The following is a 13,299-nucleotide window of genomic DNA, read 5'->3' as shown; positions in this document are numbered from 1 at the left end:
TATTTTAATACCTAAATTTTTTTCATCTTCTCTGTTGCTTGGTCAAAAAAATTGTTGGATTCAAATTAAATCAAACTTCATAGGCTCAAAATACTTTTTTAATTTTAAGATATTTATATGAATTATAAAGATAGAGTTACTGTTGTAACTTTATTCAAACTCAAAGTATTTAAGTAGGATGCATTTTATATATTAATATTTTTTATCATATTAAAATAATTAAATAAAAATTTAAATGAGTTGAAATTTAATAAATATTAAATTACACTTTATACTTAACTTCAATTACATTTTCATTCTCATTTGGACTATCTATTTACATATTGTTTCTTGTAATACAATTATATTTACAGTATAAAATGTTAAAAAAATTAATATTAAAATTTAAAAAATGGAATTAATAAATATGGATATCACGTGCAACACGTTATGCTGAAAATTAGTGTATATAAATTTTATAATTAACAAAACATAATATATTAATTATAGTTTAATATAAAAATTTAAAATAATAATTGATTAATTGAATTTTAATAAAACTTACTAATGATTAACTAAAAATTAAGAAAAAATTTAAAAAACTGTAAACCCTAAAATTATCATCAAATCAAACATTTTACTTAATTAATCATAATTATTGAATTAATTAAAAAAATTGAAGCATCTAGAGCATTCAACGCTAAGTAATTAAAGTAGGCATTTGTGTGCTAACTAAGTGTTTAATTTAGCCTTAATCAATTAGACAATAACATCTGACAGCCTAGCTATCTCTTCTATCTTTGGGCCTCCTTTATTCATTTTATTTGTTTATAAACGTGGAACTTGTTGACAGATGTAACAAGGAAGGAATATGGAAGTTGTTGTGGTTGTGAGTTTATTCAATCAGTACGAAAAGTTAAAAATTTTGGAGAATGACAGATGATGAAGACTTAAAAACTAAGGATTTAAAAAGGAAAATAAAGGATGAGCTTACAAGTGTTCTCTTGATTTGTTGATGACTAATTTATTATATATGTCTTAATACGGATGGATGGAGGTATGACACAATTATATTAATATAACATAAAAACATGTCATGTGCCCTTATTTTGGCATTCCAACTTGCATGTAGGACAAGACCCACGAGTTCATTTCCACAACAAACAAAGGCCACGTTTCATCAAAGACACTTGCATACTGCTCTCATCCACAGTTGTTTAATATATTGAAACAAGCCCAAATGCTTGATGTTGCTGCATTTCACACATATTCACGAATAGGTGGGCTAAAATCTTGTATATAAAATTTATTAATAAATTTATTTAATTCAAAAGAGTATAATATTTCAATTAAATAAAACAAAAAATTATAAAATATTATACAAAATATAAAAATATTTTAAGTATTAAAAAAAATGCACAATTCAAAAGATATGTGCATAGATGTGTGGGTGCGCGTGGTTTTTAGGATTTTGAAAATGGGTTATTAAGAAAATAGAATTTTACAAACAAGTTATATGATTGTTTATAGAAAAATGCTACCAATTATTTTATCTTTTATTTATGTTTTAGTATATGAGTTAACAACAAATTAATTTAATGGATAATATTTAGTCATTATTATAATTTATTTTTAGCAAAGAAAGGAAAAATTTTTGCTTGCTTTAAAGAAATTTTATTGTTTACTAAAGCTATTACTATCTTTCTAATTTCAAGTTTATATTTTTACTAATAATTATTTATTTTATGTTTAATTATTGTAATATATATATAATAAGTAAGTTTTTTCCTCGTGTTATTATACTATTAACAAACTAGGTATTATAGTTCCATACACTCGTAAAAATCAAGAATTCTAACAAAAATATAATGCTTCTTTCTTCATACACTCGCATCTTTTTAAACAACAGACTAGTCTGGTTGTACCAAATAACCTCCCTTGAACATGATGGATCACTCAAGTGCACCATGATTACAAGCTCCCATATGCAACTCATGACAGAAGCACACAGATGATTGAGACTCATGAAATGCATAAGACATGTCATGTGCCATTATACTGGCATTCCGACTTGCATGAAGGACAAATGCGCACAAGTTTATGGCCATAACAAACAAAGGTCGTACTTTACACATATTCACAAATGAGTCGGGCTCAAACTTGTATATAAAATTTATAAAAAAATATAATATTTCAATTTTATAAAACAAAAAATTATAAAATATTATACAAAATATAAAATATAAAAATATATTAAAAATTATTAAATTGAAACATTCAATTTTTTAATAATATACCACTTACTAAAATAAGAAATTTATAAAAACATAAAATAATTCATAATATATATAAATTCAAAATATTTTAAGTATTAAAATGGAAAAACAAGCACAATTCAAAAGATATGTGCATCTATGTAGGGGAGAACATTCGGTCGAGTCAAAAAATTTCGAATTAGTCAGGTTGACAAATCCTATTGTAGCAACAAAACTTAATTTAAAGTTTTTTCGAATCGAATCAACTCGAGTCAAAAAAATTTTGAGTCAAGTTAACGAATATAATAAATAAGTTTTTTTTTCCTCTATTAAACTATTAACCAAACAAGGTATTATAGTTTCATACACTCGTAAGAATCAAGAATTCTAAAGAAAATATAATGCTTCTTCCTTCATACACTGGCATCTTTTCCAGCTAAAAGAAATAAAAGAACATAATTACTACCTAAACAACCCGAGTAGCGACTCCTTTACAAGGTTCAGTGGGCATGTTGATGATGGGAGGATCTTTGAAGTTGGCTTTTAGACTGAGTTCTTCAAAAGAGCTGACCACATTGCCTAATCTGGCCACAAATTCAATCAAAAGTGAAGCAAATGTGGCCAAGGACAAAGCACTAGCACTTTCGTATGTTTTGAATTCGTCCCCCTTAACCACTGATCCCTCATTAGCTGAAACATTTGATGGCCATGTTCTTAACGTGTTTTTGGCGTCATAACAGAAAGCTGTCCCAACAGAGACTGACCTCACCTCCAGCACTGCTTCACTCAACGATTTAGATCCCAGTTTCATGTTTTCATCTTCAGCCGCATTGATCAGGTCTTCTAAATCTAATTCCATGGGCCTTCCCCCAATTTCCCAGCCCTCAGAATTCACTAAAACGTACGACTTATGGTCTATCTTTTGCTGCAACTGCTCAGCTGCCTCGTGTACATTTTTAAGTATGTCACCTGGACTCAGTTTTTCCATCTTCTCTAATTTGCTTCCGAGCTCACGTAACACTTTCCCGCCTTCCGACCCCACCTTCTGAAGCTCATTGGAAAAGACATGCCTTCGGTCTGCAGGGGCCTATATTTATAACATTTCCGCATTAAGCCAAATGAATCAGTACTTCAATAATACAAATTCCGCTTTCATCTATGGCCAGCCTACCTTACACTTTCCAATTCAATGACGCGCTTCTTAATTAGATAAGTTTTTATAACAAGGATGCACTAGATGAAGCAGAGTACTAACCTGTATTTCCGAAAGGATGCAACCATGCAGTGCCATAACCGTGAAAGCACAGTGCTTCACTGCACCGCTTACTTTGACAAAGTTTTCCCAAGGATAATTATGCCTATAAGGTCCATGAGGAGGTTCCCAAGTCGCAAAACCAAGCTGCAAAAGGACAGATTTGATTAACATCATTTCAACCCCTGGAATCTGTTGTGCAAACAAGTGAAAACTGTTGCATAATTTATAGCTCATGCAATTGCAGATACCAATGTATCTTCTTCGCTTGTAGACTGCACCACTGATCGGTAACAATTATAAAGTGGATCATCGGCAGCTTGGTATGTAAGAATTTTCGACGGAATTCTCTCGTATTCCACACATTTCAAGTACCCGTTGACGCAACCTGAATAACAAGAACAAAATTAGTGAAGAAAGGAATGTAAGGAGTGGTTAGACTGTTTTGTTACGTGAATGAAAAGGCAACCTTCCAAAGAAGTGGCAAGGTCCTTAAAATTTTTCACCACCAATTTATGCAGAGATTCACCAGCCCAAATTGGGAAAATACATATATTTACGACCAAAGTAACACCAGCTCCAGCTGCTATAAGCACCAACCGAGTTAAAACTGCCTGACTATATTCCCTGGTCCGGTTACCAGCTACCATAAGGATACAATATGTCAATACGAATACTCGAAATCCATATTCGTAAGGCTTCATTGTCGGGTACAGCTTCAAATAGGATGCGCAGAATCCTATCCACGGCAAAGAAATATGTTAAAGACTTAAAAACTGTCCGTTGCTTTCAACCTAAATCGACAGGGAAGCCGGATATGGATATAATTCGGGGATTTCTAGAAGAGAAAATAAGAAAAACACTGACCTGTTAAGAAAATGCTTATTACAATGACAACTTCCTCGAACTTTCCGGCCACCACAGATAACTCAGCAAAGCAAAATGCAAGTATCCCAGCACAAAGTGTTCCCAATCCACGATTAAATCCTTTGATGAAGGTTGCTCCTGCTCAGAGGCAAACCAAACAGTCTAACCAATAATGAAACTTTGATGAAATTCACCAAAGAGAGAAAAAAAGATTATGAGTAGATGAAGTACCAATGCTGAATTCAAACATCACTATGACCGTGAGGATTGCCCAGATTGAATATTGAGCAAAATCCTGATATGATCCTTTCCAGAATATGAGCAAAGACGTAAGTGACAATGCCAGCCCCATTTTTATCGCAAACATAACTTTCCTGGGATCAGAACGTCCCATTTCCAATACTTTCTTAGCAAAATCGTTGAATTCAACCCAAGAATTCTTAATTTTCTCTCATAACTTTCAGTCCCGTCCGTCGACTTCCTCCATCTTCATTTCCCCAGAAGCTGACCAAAAGAGGAAGCTTTCCCCCACTGTTATCTGCCCAATTACACTTGACAGACCCCATTTTTGCCACCCTTTTTACTGCAGAGAGTGGAAATTTGATAACAGATCTGTTGAACCTGAGTAAATCTATGTCAGTGATTGAAGAGAAGAATAGCTTTGAAAAGGATATGAGTGAGATGAAGACAGTAAAGACGAAAGCTTTTTGGCTTCTTTCAATGATATCCTTTTACCAATTCAACCGATTTCATTATTAAAGATCTAGAGAAATTGCATTCGCAATATATTCCGTAATTAATTTAAAAGGTGCACGGGATTTAATCAAATGGTTATATTTTCTTGTTTTTAACTACTACCTTTGGTTTTAAAAAAATCTCACAGTAATAACAGACAATTTTTTTTTTCAATTTTCACGAGATATCAATATTTTTTTTCAATTGTTTTGATTTTGTTTAGAAAAGTAGCTTATTTTTTTATTAATTTAGATTTTCAATAAAATTTAAAAATAAAAAATAAAAAAGTAAAAAATGGATAATAATTTTTAAAATATAGTTAATTAGATTATTCCTACTCCTATTCTTGTAACAGAAATCCTTGTTAAACCCTAACGGAGGGGTATATTGCTGGTGAAATATCTTCGAGGACAGTTTTCAATACATCAATACACTTGAAGTTTAACTATTGTGTTTTAAAGATTTGGTACTTAATAGTATTCATTATGGCTTGTCTCTCTTTTCTTAGAATCTCCCAGGTGCACCATGCTCTTGCTTTCTAAAGACTTGGTACCTAGAGTGTTCATTATGACTCATCTCTTTTTTTCAGAAACCTATCTAGTACACCATTCTCCTTGAATCTTAACGATATTTTGGATATTGTTCCTGCTATTGATGTCACCAATGTTGGTGTCGTCGTAGTTGCTATTAGTGTTTCACATGTTGCCAACAATACTACGATGGCAATACTCCCTACTGTTGTATATGTCAACTTGGTGGAAAACAAGTAATGTGTTGTAGATTGATATGATAAATTAAGTCATTTTTACACTTAAAGAGCATGTTTTGAGTTGCATTTAGAGTAATTTTGTGTGCTTTTTCTTAAGTAGTAAAAGTTATATTAGATATAATTTTTTTAGTATTTTTACATATATTTTGAGTATTGGCGTTATGTCCCTTTAAATGTGAACTTACTTGTGTGAAAATGACATTCTAGGTCCCTATGGATGATGACACGATTAAGCACTCAAATGGTGTAGAGAACCATGCAAGCATAGTCATTATCACAACGATGAATTGCCATGGTCGCGATGACATCTCCATTGTTTGGAATGAATCCTTGAAGATAGATACATCATTTTCGCGACCACACGCCGTTTGCAATGATGAATTTTCACAGTCGCAACAATGAAATACAAAACTACTCAGATCTAAAATGGTTTTAAGGGATATTTTGGTGTCATTTTAGGTCCTTAACATTTGTAAATGGAATTTTTAGTAAGGGTATACTAGCATTTTAGTTTATAACTATATAAACATGTTCCTAGCATATTTCTACAAACTTTTTTCATAGTCTAGCTCATTTTTTACAAAATATTCTTAGCAATTTAGGTTATCTTTAGTTTGCTTTTAACATAGGCATTATTTTGTTGTAGATCTTTCTTCACTCTTATTAGAAACTTTATAAATGGAGAATTTTTAGGCTCTTTCTCTCTATTTGATCTACCTTTATAAATGAGCATTTCTCAACCCTTTTTTTTACCTTTTGTTTACCAAATGTTGATGAAATGTTTATTTGGTTCTTAAGCTTTATTATATGCTAAAATTCATGTTGATTGTTTAACTAGGTTGACATCTATACTTGGTTAATTGTTTGTTCAATTATATCAAATTGTTTAATACATTAGAATTGACAATTCCAGTGGAAAATCTAGATAAATGAGATCGTGAGGAGAGTTTCGTGGATAAGAATATGATATGATTGTGCCAAGTAGTGAGACCGAGAAGAGATCTACATGCCTAGGTGAGATTGATAAGAGATCTTGTTAAAGAAGAAAACGTGAAAGAGACAATTACAATATGCATCAAAGTTGTTCTATTATTGATGAACACTGAACTGATTAAAAACAAAGCATAAATGCCTATATTTATAGGCTTACAAAAAAACTACCTTAACCCAAAAATAGCTAACAACTTAAACTGAATATAAAATCTAAACTAACAAATATTCTACCAAGATATTTGGTCAACAACCCACTACTTTGAATTAATTCTCAACACTCTCCCTTAATTCAAAGTTACAGACACTAAGTTGACTTCTAAAATAACTGAACTTCTCATTTGATAAAGCCTTTGTTAACACATCTGCTAGCTGCTTTTGGGTGCTGCAATATTCCAAAGATATCTCCTCTTTTGCTACCAAATCATGAATGAAATGATAACAAATATCGATGTGCTTTGTTCTACTATGAAATGTTGAATTCTTTGTCATGGAGATAGTTAACTTGCTGTCACAAAATATCTCTGTTGCACATTTCTGCTCTTGTTGAAGATCAGCTAACATTCTCCTTAGCCAAATAGCTTGACAAGCTGTTGTAGTTGCTGCTACATACTCAGCCTCGGAGGTTGGCAATGCTATTATAGCTTGCTTCTCAGAACTCCAAGTGATCACCCCTAAACCTAGAATGAAAATATTTGCTGATACACTTCTTCTATCATCTAAAGAACTTGCCCAATCACTATCTGTGAACCCACACAATTTGAAATTTGAAGCTTTTGAGTACCAAATGCCATACTCTAAAGTTCCAGTAATGTACAGCAAGACCCGTTTTGCTGCTCCATAATGAACCTTTGAAGGTTGCTGCATAAACCTAGAAATAAAACCAATAGGAAATGCAATATCGTGCCTAGTGTGAGTCAAATAAATTAAACCTCCAACCAAGCTTCTGAACCTCCTTGCATCTGTCATTTCTTCTCCATCTTCTAGCTGCAATTTCTCATTGATATTCATGGGTGTAGCTGCAGACTTGCAATTAAACATGCCAAAATTACTAAGAAGATCCTTGGCATATTTTCTTTGTGAGATAAAAATTCCATCTTCAGCTTAATGAACTTCTAGACTAAGGAAATAATACAATAAACCCATATCCGACATCTCGAATTCATTCATCATTTGAGACTTAAACTCATCAATAAGAAAGTTAGAGGAACTAGTATAAATGATATCATCAACGTAAAGACAAACAATGATGAAATCATTTTTACCTTCCTTTTTCACATACAAGGTGGGCTCATTCTCACTTCTCACGTACCCTTTCTTCTAAAGATACCCATCAATCTTATTGTACCATGCTCGAGAGGCCTGCTTCAATCCATACAACGCCTTTTTCAACTTGTACACCTTTGTTTCATTGCCCTTCTCTATGAAACCTTCTGGTTGTGCTACATAAACCTCCTCTTGTAGATCTCCATTGAGGAATGCTGATTTGACATCAAATTGACAAATAGGCCATTGCAATTGTGCAACCAATGCTGGAACAAGCCCTACCATTTCGAACTGAGCTACTGGAGAGAAGGTTTCTTCGAAATCAACACCATATTGTTGTGAATAACATTTCGCCACAAGACGAGTTTTGTGCTTTTGGATGCTTCCATCTGCAACAAATTTTTTCTTGAACACCCACTTCAAACCAATTGCATTTTTGTCTTCTGGCGAGTCGACCATCTCTCAAGTTCTATTCTTTTCAATGGATTTCATCTCCTTCATTATCGCCTTTTGCCATTCCTCCTTATCAACAGCTTCTTCATAATACAGAGGATTTGAAACAGCTAGAGCAAATTGATAAGATATATAAGTGTTATCAGTGAACAATAAGAAGTAATGGCTCCCACCCAAGGACTCGGTTTGCATAGGACCACATAGATCGGCATGAATCAATTCTAAACATTCAATAGCTCTCCATGCTTTTCCAACAGGAAATGGCTTCCTAGTTTGCTTTCCATAAATGCACCCCTCACATAAATCAAGAGAGCCAATTTTTGGTAGTCCAAGAACCATACTTTTATCACTTAGCAATTTCAGGCCTTTAATATTGAGATGTCCATTCCTCAAATGCCATAGCTTTAAGTCATCCTTTGCACTTGCAGCAAGAACAAAGTTCTCCATGTTTGAAACATCCAACGGAAACATATTGTTTGGAGTTATGTGGACATGGACTTGTTTGCCTGACTTTTTGTTTTTAATAATACATGCATCATTATCAAATATGACAGAATAGCCATTAGTTATTAGTTTTCCAACACCCAATAAATTGTATCCTGAATCAAGAACAAATTGAATATTGTCTAAAATTTTTCCTTCTCCATGGCTAGTAAAAAATTTCACCGTGACTTTTCCTTCAACTTGCATCTCCCTTTTATTCCCAAGCTGCACATTTATCTTTTGTAACTCATCAAGCACTTTGAACAAGGATTTAGTGACTGTCATATGATTCGAACAGCCGCTGTCCACAAACCACAAATCACTTGGCTTATGGTTAGTATCAATACAAGCCATAAAAAGCTTGTTTTCCTCATCACTTTTTACTGCAAAGTTAATTTTTTGATCCTTATACCAGCAATCAACTTTTATATGCCCATATCTTGTAACACCCCTTACCCAAGTTCAAGGCCGGGATAGGGTACAAGGCCGGGATAGGGCACAGGGCATTACTACAATTAAACGTACACAACTATGTAAAATCGGGTCATAAAAAAATTTCGTTCAAATTAAAAACATTTATTCATATTCATAATGTCCCTTATACGGCCTTACAAGGCCCAAAACATACATCGGGGTGGTTCGGGACTAAACCGAGAACTTATGAACTTTTTATAACACTTGGAAAATTTTTTAGTTTTGGAGAGTTGCAAGCCCGTGTGGGTAGGCCATGTGGTCCTACACGCCCGTATAGCTCGGACACGCCCGTGTCCTTAGCCCGTGTAACTCTTTGTTTATGACGTCAGCAATATTTTAAGGTCACACGGTCAAGACACATACTTGTGTGCTAGGCCGTGTCTTCCACGCGACTGAAGCACACGGCCGTGTCTCTGTCCATGTGGCCAACACTTAGGCTATTTTCCAAGCCTTGGTCAACCTTAATCCCTCACACACTTATACAACATCAAAGGCATAGAACATGGTATCCAATTAAAGATTAAACATTCTCAATTAAGTTACAAACATAATGATAAACCGTAAATTATACATATTTTTACCCCATGTTTAATGCATTTTATAGATGTTTCTCATTAGAATTTGTGAATTCGATGCTCCTAATGCTTTAATTTCATGTTTTGTACTCAGTAGAGCACTAAGAGTCAAAAGGGGCCAAAAACGAGCCAAAAAGGGACAAAACAGACCAAATCGAGAAGATGACACGACCTAAGCCTTGCCACACAGGCAACTCACACGCCCGTGTCTTTCAAGGGTATCGACCAAGGCTTTCACGATTCACACGGCCTGACCATTGACCCACACGGCCATGTGCAATTTAACGGATCGAACACGACCTGGTAATCACGTCACACGGTCGTGTCACACGGGCGTGTCCCTGCCGAGTCCAAGTTAAGTCCAATTCGGAAAAAGCCACTTTTGAGGGTTTCTAGGCATTCCAAAGCCTATAAATACACACTAGAGGAGGAGAAAAAGAGGGGACGGAGAATGGAGGTAAGGAATTACCTCAAGGAAGTTGATTGATCTCAGAAGCCGGATTCACCATCAAGACTGAAGATCTCTCCTCAATTTCCCTTCAAGAGTTTTGGGTTTTCTTTATGTTTTGTATTCTTTATTCTTCTGAGATGTTTTCTTATTTAGTTATGAACTAAATCCCCTAAATACCTAAGAGGAATGAAACCTAAGACGAATCTTGTTATTATTTTCTAAATTGTATGATAAATATTTAACTTGTTCTTATTTATGTGTTCCTAATTCTTGATTTGATATCCCAGGATACTGATTCAAGACATGCTCTTATTCAGAGGAGGAATAGACCCTGTCTAAGAGTACTTTTGTCATAATTAAGCGGAGTTGATTGCACGCCTAGAAATAGGGTGACAAGATTTTGTCAGATTAAGGTGAAACCTAATAAGGGGATCTATAGATCGAGTTAATGCAACCCTAGAGTGTTAATTAGAGAAAAGTCTCGGTTATTTAATCTAGGGATTAGACGTTATTAGTCTTGAACAGGGATAATAACATAACTTAGGGATCTCTACGGAACAAGTTGAATGAATAAATCGTCCGATTCGGAGCCAGAATAACAAGTAAAGTCTAGGTGGATTTTTCCTTAGGTATTGTCTTCATTCAATTGATTTTTCCAAAAGTAATTCCTCAATTCTTCTCTCTGTGCGTTCTTAGTTTAATTAGTTAATTAAAACAAAACCCCATTATTTTTAGGCTAGATAATAAAAAAGACAGCCATTACTAGTACTTTTGGTTCCCTTGAGTACGATATCCCGGTCTTACCATTACTATACTATTGTTTGATAGGTGCACTTGCCTTTTTGTCGTGATAATAGTTAGTCTAGGTTTGATCTTCATTATAAATATTTATTACTTATTAAGAATCACGCGATCAAGTTTTTGGCACCGTTGCCAGGGAACTGAAATATTAGGAACACTAAATCTTTATTACTTTAGCCATTTATTTTTCTTGGAATTTTATTTTATTTTATTATTTATGAATTTAATTTTTCTCTCTCTTGGCAGGTTTTTATAGTTTATGACTAGAAGAAACCCGTCGGGACCATTACTTTTTTACGAAGAAATCGATTGTACAGTTCGTAGAAATCAAAGAGAAATAAGGCGCAGCTTACGATACTCGACCCCCAACCGACGAGATGGTTGAAAACCAAGGCAATCAGCTACCTCCCGTAATTGCGGCTAATCAAAATCCTTCTCTACGTACTATGTATGATTATGCTAAACCTTCTTTAACAGGAACTGAATCTAGCATAGTTAGACCTGCTATAGTTGCAAATACTTTTGAACTAAAACCTAACACTATTCAGATGATACAACAATTCGTTCATTTTGATGGTTTGCAGGATGAAGATCCCAACGCTTACTTAGCGAACTTTTTGGAATTTTGCGATACATTTAAAATCAATGGCATTTCTGATGATGCCATACGTCTTCGGTTGTTTCCCTTTTCACTGAGAAACAAAGCAAAACAGTGGTTGAACTCGTTACCACGAGGGTCTATCACTACTTGGGAACAAATGACCGAGAAATTTTTACTAAAATATTTTTCGCCGGCTAAAACGGCTAAATTATGTAATGATATCTCTTCTTTAGTGCAGATGGATTTAAAAACACTCTACGATGCATGGGAGAGATACAATGACTTACTGAGAAGGTGCCCTCACCATGGGTTACCGCTTTGGCTTGAAGTACAAACATTGTCACAATGGTCTGAATCCCTCGACTTGGCAAATGGTTGACGCAGCTGCTGGCGGAACCATCAACAATAAAACACCGGAAGATGCCTATGAATTTATAGAGGAGATGTCACTGAATAACTATCAGTGGCAAGTTATGAGGACAAAGCCAACGAAAACAGCTGGCGTTTATAACATCGATTCAGTCACCATGCTCTCTAATCAGGTAGAACTTCTTAATAAAAAGATTGACGATTTACTTGGTTCTACGCAGGTACATCCAGTAATGAGGTGTGACTCAAGTGGCGGAGATGTTCATACAGAATACCAATCCTTCAATCCTACAACTGAAGAAGAACAAGTCTAACAATAACTTTAGATCTCAAAATAACCCCTACAGTAATACTTATAATGCAGGTTGGAGGAACCATCCAAATTTCTCCTAGGGTGGTCAAGGGAACCAAAAGCCACAAAATCTTCAGGATTTTCATCAGCCACCTTATCAACAAGAGCAGAAACCAAACCTTGAAGAGATGTTTTCTAAATTCATCTCGGTGTCAGAAACCCGTTTCCAAAATACCAAGACAGCACTTAAGAATCAACAAGCATCAATCCAATGAGTCGAAACTCCGATAGGCCAGCTATCCAAACTAATCTCCGAACGACCACAAGGTAGCTTACCAAGTAATACTGAACCTAATCCGAGGGAACACCTCAATGCAATTAGTACTCAAAATAAAGAAGAATTCATTACACCGGAGCCAGAATTACAGCAAGACAACGCGATAAACAAAGTTCGAGAAGAGGTAAACGATGATGATCCTAAACAGGTAAGTACGAATTATGAACCTTGTGTGTCATATCCTAAAGCGATGACGAAAGACAGAACAGAAGAACAATTTGGTAAGTTTGTCAAACTCTTAAAGAAATTACATATTAACTTACCCTTTATTGAAGTTCTGTCACAGATGCCCAACTCAGCAAAATTCTTAAAAGAACTTCTGAGCAATAAAAGAAAATTAGACGCTACAT

The 13,299-nt window shown here is 34.5% G+C and overlaps 1 protein-coding gene and 1 non-coding gene across 2 annotated transcripts; both read right to left on the bottom strand.

The window, feature by feature from the left end:
• Positions 1-2,537: 2,537 nt before the first annotated feature.
• On the bottom strand, positions 2,538-5,122 carry LOC107918481 (aluminum-activated malate transporter 9). The gene is made up of 6 exons (XM_016848052.2): positions 4,585-5,122; positions 4,354-4,491; positions 3,956-4,225; positions 3,738-3,874; positions 3,490-3,633; positions 2,538-3,321 (listed from the first exon to the last, which is right to left on the bottom strand). The coding sequence occupies exons 1-6, from the start codon at positions 4,745-4,747 to the stop codon at positions 2,701-2,703; spliced, it is 1,473 nt and encodes a 490-aa protein (XP_016703541.1). The 5' UTR covers positions 4,748-5,122; the 3' UTR covers positions 2,538-2,700.
• Positions 5,123-12,156: 7,034 nt separating this feature from the next.
• On the bottom strand, positions 12,157-12,263 carry LOC121211543 (small nucleolar RNA R71). Its single transcript, XR_005906767.1, has one exon. It is a non-coding gene; the product is annotated as a small nucleolar RNA R71 (small nucleolar RNA).
• Between the last annotated feature and the right edge of the window lie 1,036 nt (positions 12,264-13,299).

Source organism: Gossypium hirsutum, chromosome A12 (genome assembly GCF_007990345.1).
Source record: "Gossypium hirsutum isolate 1008001.06 chromosome A12, Gossypium_hirsutum_v2.1, whole genome shotgun sequence".
In the NCBI taxonomy this organism is placed as follows: domain Eukaryota; kingdom Viridiplantae; phylum Streptophyta; class Magnoliopsida; order Malvales; family Malvaceae; genus Gossypium; species Gossypium hirsutum.
This window is presented reverse-complemented; position numbering and strand designations above follow the sequence as displayed.

Coding starts and splice junctions, on each gene's coding strand:
- LOC107918481 (XM_016848052.2), bottom strand. CDS start 4,747: ATGGGACGTTCTGATCCCAGGAAAGTTATGTTTGCGATAAAAATGGGG. Junction 4,226..4,353: donor AATAAGCATTTTCTTAACAG/GTCAGTGTTTTT, acceptor TGCCGTGGATAG/GATTCTGCGCATCCTATTTG. Junction 3,634..3,737: donor CAAGCGAAGAAGATACATTG/GTATCTGCAATT, acceptor GTCCTTTTGCAG/CTTGGTTTTGCGACTTGGGA.